We start from the raw sequence: 18,323 nt of genomic DNA, 5'->3' as shown, positions 1-18,323 counted from the left end.
TTTCTTTCATCTTTTCTGTTTCTCCCTCATCTTGGAATAACCGTACTGTCATCAGAACTCCGGCGAGATTGGCCTAGGCTCATTTTCGGTTTAAAAATTTCCTGGGTTCCTGAGACATCTGATCCTTGTGCCATTTCTGCACCCATAAGACATATCAGCAGATTAAGGCAATACAAATTAGGTAGATTTGGATGAGGGAAATGAGAGAGGGTCTGAAGAACCTTAAAACAAAGAGTTGTTATATGATCCATGGCCATACAACTATCTTGAGATCCTCCTAGACGCTTCTGGTTTAAAATTTTCCTGGTTTCCTGTGACCATCTCTGATCCTCATGGCATTTGTGCACCCAAAAATAATCAGCAGATCAAGGCATGCAAATTAGGTAGATTTGGATGAGAGAAACGAGAGGCTGTGAAGAACCTTAAAACAAAGAGTTGTTGTTTGATGCATGGCCATATTTTTCCTTGGGAAAATGTGAGCAGGTATATGTATAAATGGAGTCCAATGTTCACTTTTCAAAAAGTACTTTGGGGCCCACTTCGTAGGATGATCCAGACCATTCATTTGTTGCTCCACAAATGACCGGTTTGGATCATCCTATGAAGTGGACCCACCGTAATTTTGAAAAATACTGGACTTCATGTGCACACAGCATATATATGAAAAATACCTGACTCTGTTTTTGGGTTGAACCCGACTCGAGTTGCACCCTACTAGTAGTGGTTCGACTCTCTCTTTCTCGCTAATATTCAACTACGAAGACTCACTTTTCTTCTCTATTCAGCACATATAAATCGGAAAGGAGAAAAAAAAAAAGAGGAACTCTAGGGTTTATTCATCTCTCTCTATCTCTCTCGAGTCTTCCGAGTTTTTCTTTTTATTCGCAGTATTTAATGCACATTGATATCTGATTCGCAGAGAGAGAGAGAGAGTACTGTAAAGAGAGAGAGAGAGAGAGAGAGAGAGAGAGAGAGAGAGTACTGTAAAAATTGTAGCTTATCAACCGATAAAAGGGGGCAAATTTATCCTAAATTAAGCGGAATCTCTAACAAAAAGAAGAAGAAATGGATACAGAAACCCTAATCCAAGAAGACTTCCCTCTTTTCTCCAAATCCAAGCCTTTTACTCCCAAATCCGCCCCCAAACCCTCTTCCCCACCCCGAAACCCTCACCCGCTCTCCGAAAAATCCAACAAACCCTCCGATTCATCCACATTTTCCGATCTCGGTCTCTCAGAATGGTCCCTAAAAACCTGCAAAGAGCTCCGAATGAAGAAACCCACCCCCGTACAAACCCACTGCATCCCTCAAATCCTTGCTGGAAAGGACGTTCTAGGTTTAGCTCAAACAGGGAGTGGAAAAACAGCGGCTTTCGCTCTTCCGATCCTGCACAGACTCGCTGAACTTCAGTATGGCGTGTTTGCCCTAGTTGTGACGCCCACCAGGGAGCTCGCGTACCAACTGGCTGAGCAATTTAGGGCGCTTGGATCGTGCTTGGACCTCCGGTGCGATGTAATTGTGGGGGGAATGGACATAATTGGCCAGGCAAAGGCATTGATGAAGCGCCCTCATGTCGTGATTGCCACGCCTGGGAGGATTAAGGTTCTTCTTCAGGAGAATCCCGATATGCCCGCCGTGTTCTCCAAGACCAAGGTGATTGAATTCTCTTTGTTTTTTTTTGTTTTTTTTTAATCTCTTGTAAATGATTGATAGAAATTGATTATCTGGTACAATTCTCCATAAATCAATGCATGTTCTGTATCAAAATCATAATCAATCAGGCAAAGTAATCATATGTGGGATGAGGGTGGACTCTTTTGTTATGTGCCTTGATGGGTCCCACTTAGAGTCGAATAAATTATATTAGTTATTTGGTATGGGTTAGAGAACAATGAATTCTCTTTTCTTTTCCTTTTCCCCCAATCCACTCTCATAAATGATTTGTAGAATTCGCTGTATATCAATGCATGTTCTTTTTCACAACTGTAATGAAGTAGTTTTCGTTGAAAACCCGAGTGAGCCAAATAATATGAGAGAGATTTTGTATGGGATGCTGCATTTTTTTTTTTTAATTTAGTAATTGAATAGAAAGTCTATATCACAAAATACTTTATGTTATTTCTTCAACCGACTCATTTTTTTATCTCCCAGTTTCTTGTTTTGGATGAGGCGGATAGGGTTTTGGATGTCGGTTTTGAGGAAGAACTTAAAGTGATATTTCAGTGCTTGCCCAAAGATCGGCAGACTCTTTTGTTTTCTGCAACTATGACAGATGATCTGCAAACACTCCTTCAGCTTTCCACAAATAAGACTTACTTCTATGAGGCATATGAGGGGTTCAAGACAGTCGAATCTCTGAAACAACAGTATGTTTTTATTCCCAAAAATGTGAAGGATATTTATCTCCACCACATTTTATCAAAAATGGAGGGCATGGGAATTCGTTCTGCTATTGTATTTGTTTCGACCTGCAGGTATACATTTTGGTTAGAATTAGCTTCATATACTTGGAACTTAAGTTTTTTTTTTCTTTTTTCGCCAGAAGATGCCATTGCTATATTATTTTAGAGGCTGTGTTGGAAGCATGTATTTGTTAGATGTTAAAATGCCTCAGTAACCAATGCGGCCTAATTAACATTTATTGTCATGTACATGGATTAAGATATTGTCTGGTAGCTATTTACTAAACAATAAGTATTGGATTTTGTAGAAGGTAGATTCAAAAGATTTTGTATATTGATCCCATGGTTTAATATATTTGTTTTTCTCATTATTTGTCGGTGTACTTATTTATTTCTATTCTGACATTTTCGTTATTATTATTTATTCTCCTTCCACAAAGTTCACATTTTGTGGTCCATACATAGTGGTTTTTTGGATAGTCCATTGTGATCAGATACGATTAGTTTAAACCCTGGAATCTTACGTATGATATACTTCCATTTTAGTTTAATTTTATGAGACTGTTTTGATAAGCATTATATGTGCATCGAGTTGAAGTTTATTGAAGGGACCAAGGCGACAACACATGCCGTCGTAAGTTGGTGAGGGTGTTTTTTCTATTTGTTTTGCATATGAAATAATTGTTGAAGTGAAGCTGTATTTCATTAAAGTGAAAAAGAGCAAGTGTATAGTAGTGTGTTCTTTTTCTTATTTTGTTTGTTCATAAGGATTTGGTACGGTGAATATATGTAATCTTTTTTTTTTTTTTTGAAAAATGACAGATTGTATTAATATTCATACGAAATTTACATAGAGGAGAGACCAGGAGTATATGTAACCATGGAAACACTATCAATTTTGGACTTACACACTATAAATATATACGTATTCATATACATACATATTGCCATTAAAAAAAAAAGTAAAAAATACATATTCATGTACACATGCGTGTGTGTGTGCATGGTTAGTCTATGCATATTCTTCGAACCCTAAAGCAATATGGAACTATGTGTGTCGAACCAGTAGTCTATGCGTATTCGTTGAACTATAAAGCAATATGGAACTTTCAAGTGTCACCTATGTTCTGCATTTATGTGCATGCATGCATGTTTAGTGTGTGAAGAAAGCTAAATTCCATTAGTAAAAAGAAACAGGCAATGAAAGGGGAGAGGGCATATTGTGATAGTCTTCTCGTGTTGACTTTTTTAGCATGCCTTGACAATTGGTGATGGGGTAGGATATAGAGTAAGTTTTGGGAGAATTTGTGGAACGAAGATGAGCTCTTACGTCACGAGTACCCGACCTTTTATAGGAGTATAGGGCTACTTAATAGGAGGCCGCCATCGTGAGAAATTGTTAGGAACAATGCAGAGGGGTGTGTGCTGATCAAGGAAGCTTCCCCTGCATCGGGAAATTGTGATTCCCCAGAGTCCGATTCCGAATCGGGAATTTCGGTGCTTCCCCAAAATGGGAACACGCTTCCCCGTCGCTTCCCATCTTTTTAATTTTATGGGAATCACAAAAATGGGAAACATGCTTTCCCGCCGTGCTTCCCGCTTTGACTTCCCGCTCTGGCAAGCTGATAGCCTGATACCCATTGAGTTAGATCCCTATATGACAAACTCATGTGATGTGCTTATGGGATGAATGTCTTAGGAAAGAGATTATCGATAACAGGCAAAGAAATATGGTGTGATGGCTTTTGTAGGACATATTTTCTTTGTTCTTAGAGGTTACTAGTAAAAAAGCATGTGTGATCCACGATCTATGGACACGGATTCATGTGTTGAGTATCGACATGAATACAAGATGTTCCACTGGAAAACCCTAAAAATTTTGTTAGAAGAAGAGTTTGTTTAGGGTCAGGGTTTTTTTTTGTTAGATTTTTCACGTGTGTCAACAACAAATTCGAAGTGTCGTCTAAATCATAGCATGCTATGCACAAAAATAAATGAAGAGGAAAATTCTACCAAGGCTCCAAAAATGGCAATATCCGAGTGATACATAACACATTCAAAACTATATAATATACACTACTAATACAAATTTCTAGGAGAATACCCAATTATATAGAATGTCCGTTTCTCTTTATAATATCGACTGTTTTTTATTGTTTCCTTATTTTATAAAATTTTAGTTTTTTAATTCTGATTTTCTCTTTTTTTTTTCTTGTTAAATACATAAATACTTACAAGTCACAAGTCAAATTTTTCCTTTTCAATTTTTTTTTAATTCTGATTTTCCTTTTTTTTTTTTTTAATCTTTAGTTAAATACAGAAATACTTACAAAAACAAGTCATATTTTTCCTTTTCAGTTTTTTTGGTTGATTTTTTTTATATATTTTTCTCTCTTTCTTGTGATAAAAATCTTACAAAAGCGCACACAAAAGATTCAAAAAGGAAAAGTCATATATTTTAACTAATAGTGGAGGGATACAACAGAAAATATACAAATATAGAAAGGGAAATTGGGAGAGAAAACTGTATTAGATAATTGAAACTTTTTTCTACTTTTCTTCATGTGACACACTTGGGGCATGGCTGCATGAGACCCTACTTACCTTAATTGATGTCAGTGCCAAGTATTGCTAATTTGAAACACTCTTTATTTGCTGTTATGCAATGGATAGCATGTGATTTTGATGAAATTGCCATGTTTTAAAAACCCGGCAGTGCTGTATATTTGGTTTTCTTTCTTTCTTTTTGTCATTTCTTATCTGTTTTTATTTTCTTAATCCTTTTGATTTTATACCTCTCTTAAATCACTTATGGTATAAACCATAACTGTTTATTAATAGATTACTATAAGATAAGATTTATTAAATAAATATAAATGATTTATTGATGTATTACTACATTTATAATATGGTCTTTGATTGTTTTCTCTTTTTCTTTAAAATCCATTTATCAAATGGGTCACGGTTGAACTGAGGTTAGACTGTGGTCAAACCAGTTTTACACCAAACTGAGATCTTTTCTGGTTTAATCACGGTTTGGTTCTTTAAACATTGAAAAAATAGTCTTAATATTGTAAAGAAAACAAATAATTGCGCATTGGCACATTCTAATGTATACGTGCAATACATACGACACGCTCATAAAGATATGGCTTGTGATATATTATTGTGATTACATGTTCAGACTCCTGAGAAGTTTTCAGGACAGTTTGATACCCTATCAAAGTGGAAAACCAGAACAGTTTCACTAAAATGAATTTTATTATGCATCGAAATTATACATTACTTTTTTGGGTTAGTGTGATTCCGCCTGCATGTATTTTAGAATTTTATTATATATATATATATATATATATATATATATATATATATATATATATATATATATATATATATATATATATATATATGGGGAAAGTGATTGTGAACGGCCCCTCATATAAGCTTATATGAGGTGACAACTAAAAACATGGCAGGCCCACATTTCTGGTGTGATCCGAACTGGTCATTTGATAGGCCCTGACATAGATAAGGGGTGCCCAAAAAATCAGCTCCATAGGATCATCCCAACCCTTAGAACTATGGAGGTGAAAGAGGGGAAAATGGGTGGGTATAAATTTGCCCACTTACCCATCCAATTTCCCCTCTTTCACCTCCACAGTACGAAGGGTTGGGATGATCCTATGGAGCTGAGTTTTTGGGCACCCCCTATCTATGTCAGGGCCTATCAAATGACAGGTTCGGATCACCCAAAAAATGTGGGTCCCACCATGTTTTTAGCGGTCACCTCATATAAGCTTATATGAGGGGCCGCTCACAATATAAAATTTCCTAACTTTGACATTTTTTGTCAATTTGAGTTCAATATCCGTCTTCTTAATGTGAAATTATTCAAGCAGGAGTTGTCATCTTTTGAGTTTATTGATGGAAGAGCTTGATCAAACAGCTGCGGCACTGCATTCACATAAGTCCCAGTCTTCAAGGCTTGCGTCACTGCATCGATTCAAATCTGGCCAGGCTCCTATCTTGCTGGCTACAGATGTTGCTAGCCGTGGCTTAGATATTCCAACAGTTGATCTTGTTATTAACTATGATATTCCAAGGTTATATTCTAATTTCTTATTGAAAATCTCTCATAATTTTGATGTTTCACCGTGTTGCATAGAACCAAAATTTCAATTATCACAGGTATCCGCGGGATTATGTTCATCGTGTGGGGCGTACTGCAAGAGCTGGCAGAGGAGGGTTGGCTGTGAGCTTTGTTACACAGGTTTAGTACGCGGATGCTTTGTGTGATATATGGAAGTTGTAATTTATTTATACTATATTCTTTGAAACATTGATCTGGTCTTGTAATCCAGAGATATCTACAAACTAATGTACAAATTTTATTCAAACATAGAAAATTTCTTTTCCATGACGAATCTCAGTGCAACTAATTGATGAGCAAAGAATTCCTTTTAGAGATGTAATGTTGAACGAATTCTCTATATATGTCTTGCAGTTGATATTTGAATGATAATTAGTTAATGTGATCCCATTCTCATCTAGATTTATGTCCAAGGTCTAATAAGACAATTATGTTAATGTATATTATTGGATTGTATCATATTCTTGTGTGAGATAGTGGTCTTATATGATTCAATGGAGCTATAGTGCACCTTGGATCGCTCACCAAGAATGCTTCCCTAATTGATAGTTGCTGACTGATAGTATTCTCATAAGAATCTTGCTTATAGATTTATTAACATAGTCTTGCAAAAGCAAAGAAAAAGCAACATGGGGTGTGAGGGGGAACTCAGGCATCACCTATATGTTAGCTCTATAAACATCTTGGAGAAATATCCATGCTTATAAACCTATTCCAATCACAGGAACTTCAAAAAAATACGTTTGAGCAGCTTGACTTAAAAAATTGAAGCTAATTACTTTAATTGAGTTACATGGAATCTAACGTTGACACTTTTTGTCTCTTCCATTCAGAGCACCTGATTATGAAATTGTTACTTATTTGCCTTTTCTTTCTCTTGGAACATTTCTTTGTCCCTTTCTTATGGTTGATGCATTGCGTCCTACTGTAAAAGTGATCAGAGTGTTCTAAGGAAATAACAAGCCACTTTTATTTTCACGGCTTCTGTCTAGGTGTTAGCTATAATGAGAGGCTGAGAAAGAACCAACCCATTTTATTTTTCCTCTAGCATCATTGACCTTTTTTTCAATGTTAGGTAAGCTGGGGTTGAACCTATGACCCCAAGGTTGAGGTACAAAGTCAACCAATTATGCTACAGTCGAACCCCTACCTCACTGACCTCTTAGTTTCAAAATTCAAGTATTTTTGTCAGAAGTCAAGTATGAGGTGGCCGAACACCCCCCCCCCCCCCCCCCCCTCCCCACTTTTATTTGTCCACCATAGTCTACCCATAGTCCTTCCTCATTGATCTTTTGTAAGCTATTCCACTCTATTTACCTGAGCAGCCCAAAAAACATTTCTTTGGGGAGATGGTTATGGATCTGTTGCCTCTTAAGATATACCTAACACTTTTATGGTTTCTGAACTGTGGACACAAACTAGAAATTGACCCACCCCATTTCAACATGTATCTAGGCATCCCGCAATCATACGAAGGAATGCAGTGAGAGGGTCCACCTTCATCGATATATTTGAATTAGAAGCACACACACACATAAGGTGTTCACAGGCCAGCACTGCATTGGAGGCCAACAACCTTTTACCAATCTAAAACCCAGTGCAGTGAGCACCCTCTCCTGAAAGTCATATGTGTGACATTAGAGAAACAGGGTATCTCCATTGATACCTTTTAATCCTCAACGTTGAAGACCTTTACTGAATTTATAGTGGCTTGTGTTTATGTGATTCTGGGGAACTAAGCTAATTCACCATCCTTAGATTGTAATTATGTAAAGATCCTGTGTTTCAGTCTTTTGGTGGTTGACACCACCTTGTGCACTTCTTTATGTTCTTCTCTTGGAAAAGAAAAAATGTATGAATTCTTAACTTTGTAGCTATTTCAAGAATTTCGTTTGAACACTACACAGAACCTTGAAATTTTTATGGCTTTGGATTTTAGTGGTAGTTTCCCTATAAAGTTCTCCCTCAACATCTTAGGCATTGTAGAAGCTCCAAACCTAATAGGACTGGAGTATATTTAGAAATGTGAGTGCCCTATATGCTTTTAAATGTAACCTCATTCAACTGATTTTGATCGTCTCTGAAATGTTTTTGTTGTAGAATGATGTAAATCTTGTTCATGAAATAGAGGCTGTTATTGGAAAACAGTTGGATGCATTTGAATGTAAAGAGAATGAGGTGCTTGCCGATATCACAAAGGTATGAATTTTGTTGGTAATTGCTTGTTAAATTTAATAGCTTTCTTATGGGTTACAGGATTATTTCCTAGATGACTGAGAGCTAATTTGTACATAACTAAATTTTGGGATATTACTATTTACTATTCATACCTTCTTTGTTCTGAACAATAAATTTCATGCTTCTTTTGATAAATAAATATTATTTGTATCCACACGTGACTTGCATATGATTGTTCATCCTCAACTGTGAGACAGTTCAATGTTGACATGGAACGGAGGAGACATGACGCAGTATTTGTCTTAAATCTTCTTAATAGAATTTTATGCGTCATGATTTTTATGGTTTGTACTGGAGTTAGGTGCTCTCTTGGGTTCCATCGTTTCAGATCTGGAGGTGGCATCAATAATTGCTTCATTCATGCGTGGAAATGCATGTTGGTTTCATGTTAGTTTCCACCCACGAAACTGACAGGATAATTGAATTTGTAGAGTCTCTGGACTAATGTAGTATAGGCCATCCAAGATATGGGCCATCTCTTGGGCGGTCAAGATCCAAGAGAATATCTAGCGGTTGGATATTCGTGACTCCTTGTAAAACTTTGGTGATAGACAGGATCCTTCCTCCAACTAAGCAAGTGTAAGAGTCAGCCCATCGCGTGTTTATTCGCTGCAAGTTTTCGAGGTATATTGCGGTCCAGTGTTGGTTCGAAATCTGCTCCATTCCTCAATCCAGATTTCCAAAGGATTAATCTATTATAACCCAGATGATGATCATCTTCCAAAGGATCTCTAGGTTATAATGGATTAATCCTTTGGAAGATGATCCCGTTCACAGTATGTTGGTTTATCTGGTTAGAGAGGAACTTGCACATTTTTTCAGTTATAGAGATGGCAACTGCTAAAATTATTTTTGGGATTAAAAAAATAGGCCGATCTCTTGGGTCGCTGATCACGTAAGAATTTTTGGGGAATTTCACTCGATCTGATGAGAAAGTGGAAGAGCTTTTTATGCTGAAGCGGTCACCGCCTCCAGTGAAGTGTCATAAAACCTAGGTCCATCTGCGATTAGTGCAGTTTTTTGAGTTGAAAGAGGCGATTATTCTAAAGTTCTATGGTCCTATTGGCTACAAGCGTCATAAAACTGAATTTTGAAGGGTTTTCCTCTTGGCAACTCAAGTCCAGTTGGGACTTGTAGAGTCTTTTGAGATGATAGAGGCGAGATTATTCAGTTCTCGGATCCTGTTTGCTCTCTTTGGTTGTAGGTATTTACTCGTAGAGTAGTCAACAACTCAACGGGAGGAGACAAGCCTTGGATTTAGTTGTCAACCTCGTAGAGTAGTGGTATTTGTGGTTTCTTTCTTGAATTTTGTTGGGAGGAGACAGGGATGACATGTCACCAGACAATGAGTAGACAACCAAGAGACATCCCTGGTAGTCTCCAGGGATTTGATTTGTCTAATGACAACCAGAGGTTTTTGATCATGTGGCCCCCAAAACCCAAGTAAAACAGAAAAGCCGAGCTTTTGTACAACCGAACATAATGATCTCTGATTCTTCCGAGGCCGGGTTTTCTGTGCTGCTGATTGTTCTTCGTATGTAGCAGCAATAAAGGGATCTGGGATGTTCATTATGAGTCAAAGGTGGTTTCTTCAACACGATTGGCTGGGCGTGAAGATCCTGATGGGATGTCAGGTCGTGGAGATTTGCTTACATGCTTTAATGTGATTTTTAGCTGGGCAGTGGGAGGGATTTCTCTCAGTTTTTTTTCCCATGTCTTGAGAGAGGTGAATGATATTGTTAAATTTTTTGCTATGGATGGGATGGGAAGGGACTCTACTGTTACTGGCAATTGTTGCCTCTGTGATAGCAGGTTTTTGTTTGTTTTGCTTTATTGACTGTTTTCAGTTCTGCTTCTTGCTTGTTTGATATAGTGTTATCCTTTCAAAGGAAAAACTGTTAGACATTTTTATACAATTCCGCACCAGTTTGATTTGGGGACTGCTTGTCCCCCTCGTGTACCTTTTTCGATATCTATAAAAGTCAATTTTCAAAAAAAAAAAAAAAACAGCTGTCATTTTACTCAGTTGTGTACTGGATAATTGAAATGCAGACTCGATTAGTTATTTCTGGTTATCTTATTCAGAATGTATGCCTATTATTCTTCAAGACCAGGATGGCCCCTGATCATGGTTTTATATTTCGGCCGAAATCCAAAATTTCAGTGGGGACCGAAACTGAAATTTGGCGAAATTTCGGATTTCGCCCTTTACCAAATTTCAGAATTTCGGTAATTTCGGTCTAAAATTTCGATTTAATGTCATTTTATTTGAAAAAAAAAAAATTGTTACAAAATTTTGGAATTTCGGTCTGAAATTTCGAACTAAAATACCAAATTTCGGATTTCGTTTGGGTCCGAAATTGGTACCGAAACCAAACTTTAAAACCTTGCCCCTGATCACTGATCTTGGATTTTCTTTTGACTCGTTGGCGCAGGTTTACAAGGCCAAACGTGTTGCAACAATGAAGATGATAGATGATGGCTTTGAGGAAAAGGCAAAAGAAAGGAAAGCGCAGAAGGTAAAGACATTGAAGGAGAAAGGGTTACTGAAGAAAAGGCGGAGAAATCCTAAATCATAGGAATGAGAAAAGGGTGTGCAAATCGTAAGCTATAGGAATGAACACTGAAAATCGGAAGTCACATTGTCAAGAAGAAGATACAGAATGATTACATACCGAAAGGCGGTCAGGTTTTTGAGCTGAATGCCTTGGGGCAAGTTACCATCTCAAGGTGGCATGCTTGAGATCCTTAAAGAGGAATGATTAGTAAGTCTGTCAACTATATACTTAACAATCCTGTGTAAATTTTATACAATAAATCATTCCTCAGTCAATTGCACATTTGAAAAGTGGTCTCACAAGTTATTTATGTTTGCAGTGTTTTCATTTGAATGCCTGACGAATTGTAAAATTTTGATACCGTGCTCCAAATAAGTACAAACATTTTTAGAAGTTTTGTTTATAGTTTACATACATTTTACTACTTAAAAAGTAAAATAAGAAATAATTATGTTAATCAAATTTAATAAAAAGATACATTTTACTACATAAAAACATCTATCATAGTCATATGTGGTCATAATTAATATTAAATTTAGTGCAAAACATCAGTAAACTCACTATTCATGTTCGAGCAAATGGAATTTAACTCATTTTGAACTTTAGATTTAATTGAAAATAGAACATGTAAATAAGGCGAATAAAACGTAAAATATGATATATCTCTTTTCAAGTCACCACATTGATAAAGGGAAAGACACCTCTCTTTACTGTAGGATGCATTTAGGGGTGTAAACGGATCGAATTCGGAGCGGATATGGCTATATCCGAATTCGATTACAGTATACACTATCCGAATTCGGATTCGGATTCGACGGATATTTAATATCTATTACCGAATTCGTATCTGTCGGATATTGTTCGAATTCGGATATTATCCGTTTATCCGGTAAATTTGAACATTTTATTGCAGCACTTTATCTTTTTTCTCCTACTTACACGAATGAATTTTCCAAACCTTAAAACTAGATCTCTACATTCTCTTCACAAAATTAACTCTCAAACCCTAAAATATATGAGATCATCTTCTTCCTTTTAAAACAAAGGCACAGAGGGAGGAAGGCGATGGGGATGGATAATAGTATTGGTAGTGGTCTTTGGGTTTTTCCTTTTTTTTTTTTGTATATGATGGAATGAGTTTGGGCTATTTTGATGGAATGGGTTTGGGCTAATTTTGTTTTTATATTTTTTTCTAAAAAGAATATTCACTTTCCTTATAGAAACAAAAGATAGTGTGTCATTACTAAAAATAAATATTAATGATATTATTAATAATAAATAAAAAGGATTTACTTCTCGGATTCGGATGTTAAACGGATCGGATATACCATTTACCAGATTCGCATCCGCTAAGAGCCGGATATCTCATAAACAGATTCGGATAATATCCGCTTGAAACATATTCGGATAATATTCGCTTTAAACGGATTCGGAAGCGGACGGTAATCGAATTTCCGAATATCCATTTACACCCCTAGATGCATTTGAAGCAAATATTGTATAAAAAATTTAAAAAAGAAAGGGAAATGTTATCAGCACTACTGAATTTTGATGAGGGCACTCCTTACTTTATTCAAAGTACGGTATGGCCAGCACCATAGGATGATCCAAACTGTCCATTAGATGGGCCACTGCCTAATTTTCCATAGGTTGATCCTAACACTCCGATCTATAGAGGGTTGGGATCAACCCTCTAACATTCAGATCGGAGGTCTAGGATCAACCTATGGAAATGATTTTTGGGGCACGGCCTATTTAGTCTGTGACCCATCTAATGGACAGTTTGGATCATCCTATAGTGCAGGCCATATCTTCGAGTGCCCTCATCAAAATACAGTAGTGCTGATAACATTTCCCAAAAGAAAATGTGGGTTGAAGTTAAGAAATGAGAGTTTTTGATATGTATTTAACCGTATCATTCGGTTGGAAGGGTAAGAAGACATCAAATATCTTTGAATCAAACAAAAAATGATTACTCGATAAGCATTTTCTAGTCCCACATCACGGCCTCGTCACTCACCCTGCCTCTGTGTCAAACAAATATTCCATGAAATATTTTTTTTGCGTCGTTGCCAAACATGCCTGTAAGGACTACAAAAATCGATTTTTAGCAGTTCTTGATGGAAACCCGAACAAGGTTTGATGGATCATCTGATGAAGGTGAGGCCAAGTGTCTGATCACTGCAAGTTTTTCACATGTGGGTCCATCTATGGATCAATGGTCTTCGCTTCATGTGTCATGAAGCAAGTAGCTAACATTATTGTGCAAATCAAAACAACATTTCATTAAAAATTAAGGGAGATGATATTTTCACTCCCCTACGCATGTGCTCCCCTTATAATGTGGTTTTGACATGAAAAGTGGGCAACTTTAACGCTTTTTGACGTCAAATCACGTTACAAGGGGGGTGCATGCGTAATGGGGGAGAGGGCGTGAAAATATCATCACCCAAAATTAATTATATCAAAATTTTGAAAAATAGAAATTAATATAGGCACTCCTATGTTTTGATATTGGCAGCCTTATTTTTCTTTATACTTTTCTCATCACTATATGAGCAACGTACATCATCTGCCCAGAGAGTATGAGATCTAAACACAGATAACAACGAGCCAAGATAAAAACCACATAATACAACATAATTAGGTCCCCAAAAGAGTCAATTCAACCCCTTCAACTGTCAAAATTCCAGATTTCTTCACCATTTTACAATGCCAAATCCATTATCAAACAAGTTGAACGCAAAATGATTGATATGATTGTTACACGGATTGAACAAAATTTAGAATCTCATCTTCAACTCCAAAAACAGGGCCACAAGAACAACTAGTACAAAACCCAAATTGTTCCATCCTCTTGGTCATGAAACATTACAGATATTACTCCTACTGCTAGTGCTACTACAATACACCACTTGTATATTTAGTGCAACCCTTTTTACTATTGCATCAAAATACACACTGATATAATCAAGTAACTTCAGATGGAATTTCCACAGTTGAGGAGCCCTTACCTCAGGGCATCATTTTGAGTTGTCACACACTATCGACATATGTTGTTCAACGAGGAATTCCTAGTAAGTGTGAGTCATCAGCTGGCCCTGCCCCGTTACTACTATCACTGCCTGCTGCTGCTGTTGTGAACATTGATACATACTCATTGGGTAGGATTACATGTCTTTTTCATAGCTAAACTTTTCTTGAGTTTTGCTCATCACAATTCTTCAAAAGGAAACATAAAAGGGCAAAAGTAGTCAACAAGAAGAGAGTATAGTTACCAGCAGCTTGTCAATTTATTAATTCCAGAGCTGTTCAAAATGCAGCAGACTAGTGTTCTGCTCATAATTGCTTATTACAGAGATCAAACCTGATTCCCTGCATATTGAGTGGTAACATGTTTGGAGTTGTATGCTGTAACTATGGAAAGTAGGGTACATATGATTTTTATCATAGTTTCCATAGTGGGAATAGGAACCGGGAAGCAAGGGATCTAAGAAATAGAAAATGGTGAGAAGGGAAAAGCATTAAGGAAGAAATGGGAAAAGTAAAGAGAAAACGTATGTGAAGTGTCGTGGGAAGCAATCACGAAGCATGTAGTAAAACGAATGAGAAGAGTATGGAAAGAGATAAGATCTATAGTAGGTTTGGGAGGAAGGATTTAATGTAGGTTAGGGTTGCAAGTAGTTAAAGAGGACTTCACGACTGATTAGAATTATAAGTTTTAGGCATTTGTAACTTTATAAGCTCGATGTTCTGTTTTGTTTTATTTTTTCAAGAAAGAAAAAAAAAAGCTTCATGTTTTATTTATTTAGATTCAATGTTACGTTTTTTGAAGACTCGCATAGGATCATTCAAAACTTCGTTTTTTTAAGTTTTAGGTGCTTAAAAAAATATGCTTCAAACAAGGTATGGTATTATCATGGAAATCCATGTATCCAAATGGCCCGTTAGTCTCTTTCTCCTAGGGAAAGATATGATCCTTGCATATCATTGATCTAGGGATAGTCCATGCCCTCCAATGCCTTCATTGATCGTGACTATCTTTGCGGCCCGAGGGGCCACTGAGGCTCCAAATTACTGCATGCCTCTAGGGCTTCAAACAATCACTGAGTTATTCGCCCTCGGTAGAACCCCGGCTTGAATTAAGGGCCTCTTTGGATACCTCTAAAAATTATTTGCATATAATCTTATATGAAAATGCTTGTGATTTCTTAAAATCTGTATAAATTAAGGGTGTTTTTGGGTACCTCTAAAACATTATTTGAGTATAGTCTTATATGAAAATGGTTGTGAAGTTAAATATAATTATTTGTAAATAATAGTTAGCCAAATGACATTTCCACCCCTTTTTGCTTGTCATTTTCCTAAAAATGATTACATTTTCACCCTTCTTGTTTGTCTTTTCAGGAAAGACTAACAAAAGGGGGTGGAAATGCTGACAAGGGGAGATGAATATATCTTCCTTCACAAACAAAAGGGGGTGGAAATTGTGAGAAAGGGAATGGAATATCATTTCCCTTCATCCTAGTTGGAACCCTATTATATATACATCTCTAGAGCGCATCACGCTCCTTGGCGCACGTTAGGATTTCCGTGTACGCCCCACAACGACAACATAGCTTTTTGCCTTTTTGAGATTGTTGTGTGGGGAGTAAAAAGACACTTTCACGATGGGATTCAATGCTAAAGTCGTTCAATTATGAAAATTCCAGCGTATAAATTACAAGCAAATCTATGCTTTTATCTGATACCCAAAAGCCCTATATAAACCCTAACCTCTAACTTTAGAGACTCAAGACTTTGAAGAAAAATGGATAGAAAACCATCACTTCTTACTTTACAATCTCTCTTACAAATCCCATCTCTTAGAGCCCTCAAAGTGAGAGAGCTACATTCACAAGACACCCTTAATTCAACCATCATTAACATCTTAGATGAAGAGTCCCCTTTAGACCACCCCTTCTACATTATGGACCTTGGAATGTTGATCACCCTTTACCACTCATGGGCCCAAAACTTGCCCACACTGAAGCCCTTCTTCCCAGTCCGGTGCAACTCGGACCCGGCCCTTCTTGCAACCCTTGCTGCCCTTGGTGCCGGTTTCGACTGTGCCACCCGAGCTGAGATCGCCTGTGTACTCTCCTTATCCGTCACTCCAGACCGGATCCTTTTCTCGAACCCATGTAAGATCGAGGACCACATCAAGTACGCGGCCCATGTCGGCGTCAACATGCTCGTTTTCGACTCGATTGAAGAGCTCGAGAAGGTGTGGAAGTTCCACCCGCATTGCTCATTGTTGTTGCACATACATGTGCCGAATGATTCCGGTGAGGACGCGTCGCGAAATGGCAGCACTAAGCGTGGGGCATTGATACATGAGGTGGGTCCACTTCTCAAACACGCTCAACGGTTGGGCTTAGATGTTAGAGGGATCTCCCTCGAGCCCGAAGGGTCCGGATCACGGCCCAAGGTCCATCGGGCTACAATTGAATTGTTACACAATGTGTTCCAAGCCTTTGCTTCACTACATCTTCCCAGGCCCCGAGTGCTCAATATCGGTGGCGGGTTCGACTCTGGTACCGGCTTTTACAAAGAAGCCCACACCTTCTGCGAGTCTCTCCGAGCCACACTCCCAGACTTTGCAAGCTTATCATTGATAGTGACCCCGGGAAGGTTCCTAGCCGAAACCTCATCCACACTAATTACTAATGTGATCGGTAAGCGGGTGCGCGGGGAACTATACGAATATTGGATCAATGATGGGGTTTATGGTTCGATGAATGCCGTGGTCTACCACGGAAAAGGTTTTCACCCAATGCCCTTAGCTTATGCGTCCCGCCGTTCAAATCCCTCGTGCAAAGGCCTCCCAACCGTCCGATCGACCGTGTTCGGTCCCACATGCGACGCTCTCGATACCGTGTTTACCAACAAACAGTTGCCGGAGCTTTGTACTGGGGATTGGCTTGTGTTCCCCAAAATGGGTGCCTATTCATACTCTTGTGCAAGTAACTTTAACGGTTTCTTGGCTGCTAACATACGCACCAAGTACATCTTTTCCAAGCCAAGCCTCACTACCAAATGTTGAGTACCTTTACTAAAAAGTGGTCCTTCTAAATCCATATGTAAAGGAATCGCCTACATGTTATACTATCAATAAACTACTACACTCCTTTGTGGATCTGCTAGCAAAATTCTATCATTTTCTTGAGTGAACCTTTACCAAAATAAGGCTCTTCTAAATCCATATGTCTTCTTCGGTAGCTATTCTTTTGTGGAAAACTTACATTAGGGGTGGGCAATTTTAGGCCACCTTCTCTAACCCCCCTGGGCAGCCTTTCTGCACTTTTTTTTTCACTTTTTTCACCTTTTTCACTGCTTTCAAAATCGTTTTGCACCGAATATTTGGAACGGCTTTTATGTACGAGTTTTTATCTGGTGTACACTCATTGCTGCGCCAAACCTGCCCTCATATGGAGCGATAACACACATTTTTCAGTGAAAAAAAAAAAAAAACATATTCCATTCTGCTATATAGTAATAGGTGTTGATGCTGAAATCCAGCCTGGAACCTTAAAGGAAGCGTTGTTGTTGTTGAGCTTGGCTGTTTGGGATGACCTACGCACTCAGATAGAAACTCGACATGGCCGGAGACCTGGAGTTTGAGGGGACCCTCCGACACTCAAGTCAGTATGCAGCACCAAATAGCTCGGATCGAGCACACAAAGCATGAGCAGCTCGAGAAAGAAATTAAGCATGGTTTTTCAATTCCTGACAAAAATTACTTTTCGAGAGGATGGCCCATTCAAGTTGCCAAAGGATGACCCTATGCCATCAAGGATAATCGGGTGGGGCCCACCATTTTAAACACATGCATAGCATGGGCCTGGATTACTAATCATTATATAATCAGAGTTTTTATATGATGCCCGATCGGGCATCATATAATTTCTCATATAATCATAGGCATTACATTTA

General features: G+C 37.9%; 2 protein-coding genes across 2 annotated transcripts; both read left to right on the top strand.

Moving 5' to 3' along the window:
- Nucleotides 1-947: 947 nt before the first annotated feature.
- RH36 (RNA helicase 36) lies at nucleotides 948-11,638 on the top strand. The gene is made up of 6 exons (XM_077388328.1): nucleotides 948-1,653; nucleotides 2,152-2,474; nucleotides 6,302-6,505; nucleotides 6,591-6,672; nucleotides 8,653-8,751; nucleotides 11,226-11,638. Exons 1-6 carry the CDS (start codon nucleotides 1,066-1,068, stop codon nucleotides 11,367-11,369), a joined length of 1,440 nt encoding a protein of 479 aa, XP_077244443.1. The 5' UTR covers nucleotides 948-1,065; the 3' UTR covers nucleotides 11,370-11,638.
- Nucleotides 11,639-16,158: 4,520 nt separating this feature from the next.
- On the top strand, nucleotides 16,159-17,527 carry LOC143883337 (ornithine decarboxylase-like). The gene has a single exon (XM_077386697.1). It carries the CDS (start codon nucleotides 16,159-16,161, stop codon nucleotides 17,431-17,433), a length of 1,275 nt encoding a protein of 424 aa, XP_077242812.1. The 3' UTR covers nucleotides 17,434-17,527.
- Nucleotides 17,528-18,323: the final 796 nt, after the last annotated feature.

This window comes from Tasmannia lanceolata, unplaced genomic scaffold (genome assembly GCF_043159265.1).
Source record: "Tasmannia lanceolata isolate RefF3 unplaced genomic scaffold, GAP_Taslan_0.1 ptg000008l, whole genome shotgun sequence".
Taxonomy (NCBI): Eukaryota; Viridiplantae; Streptophyta; class Magnoliopsida; order Canellales; family Winteraceae; genus Tasmannia; species Tasmannia lanceolata.
This window is presented reverse-complemented; position numbering and strand designations above follow the sequence as displayed.

What these genes read in the sequence shown, in the direction of transcription:
- LOC143883337 (XM_077386697.1), top strand. Translation starts at nt 16,159, where the DNA reads ATGGATAGAAAACCATCACTTCTTACTTTACAATCTCTCTTACAAATC.
- RH36 (XM_077388328.1), top strand. Translation starts at nt 1,066, where the DNA reads ATGGATACAGAAACCCTAATCCAAGAAGACTTCCCTCTTTTCTCCAAA. An exon ending in ATTAACTATGATATTCCAAG is followed by an intron (nt 6,506 to 6,590) that starts GTTATATTCTAA and finishes CAATTATCACAG; the next exon opens with GTATCCGCGGGATTATGTTC. An exon ending in CTGTGAGCTTTGTTACACAG is followed by an intron (nt 6,673 to 8,652) that starts GTTTAGTACGCG and finishes TTTTTGTTGTAG; the next exon opens with AATGATGTAAATCTTGTTCA.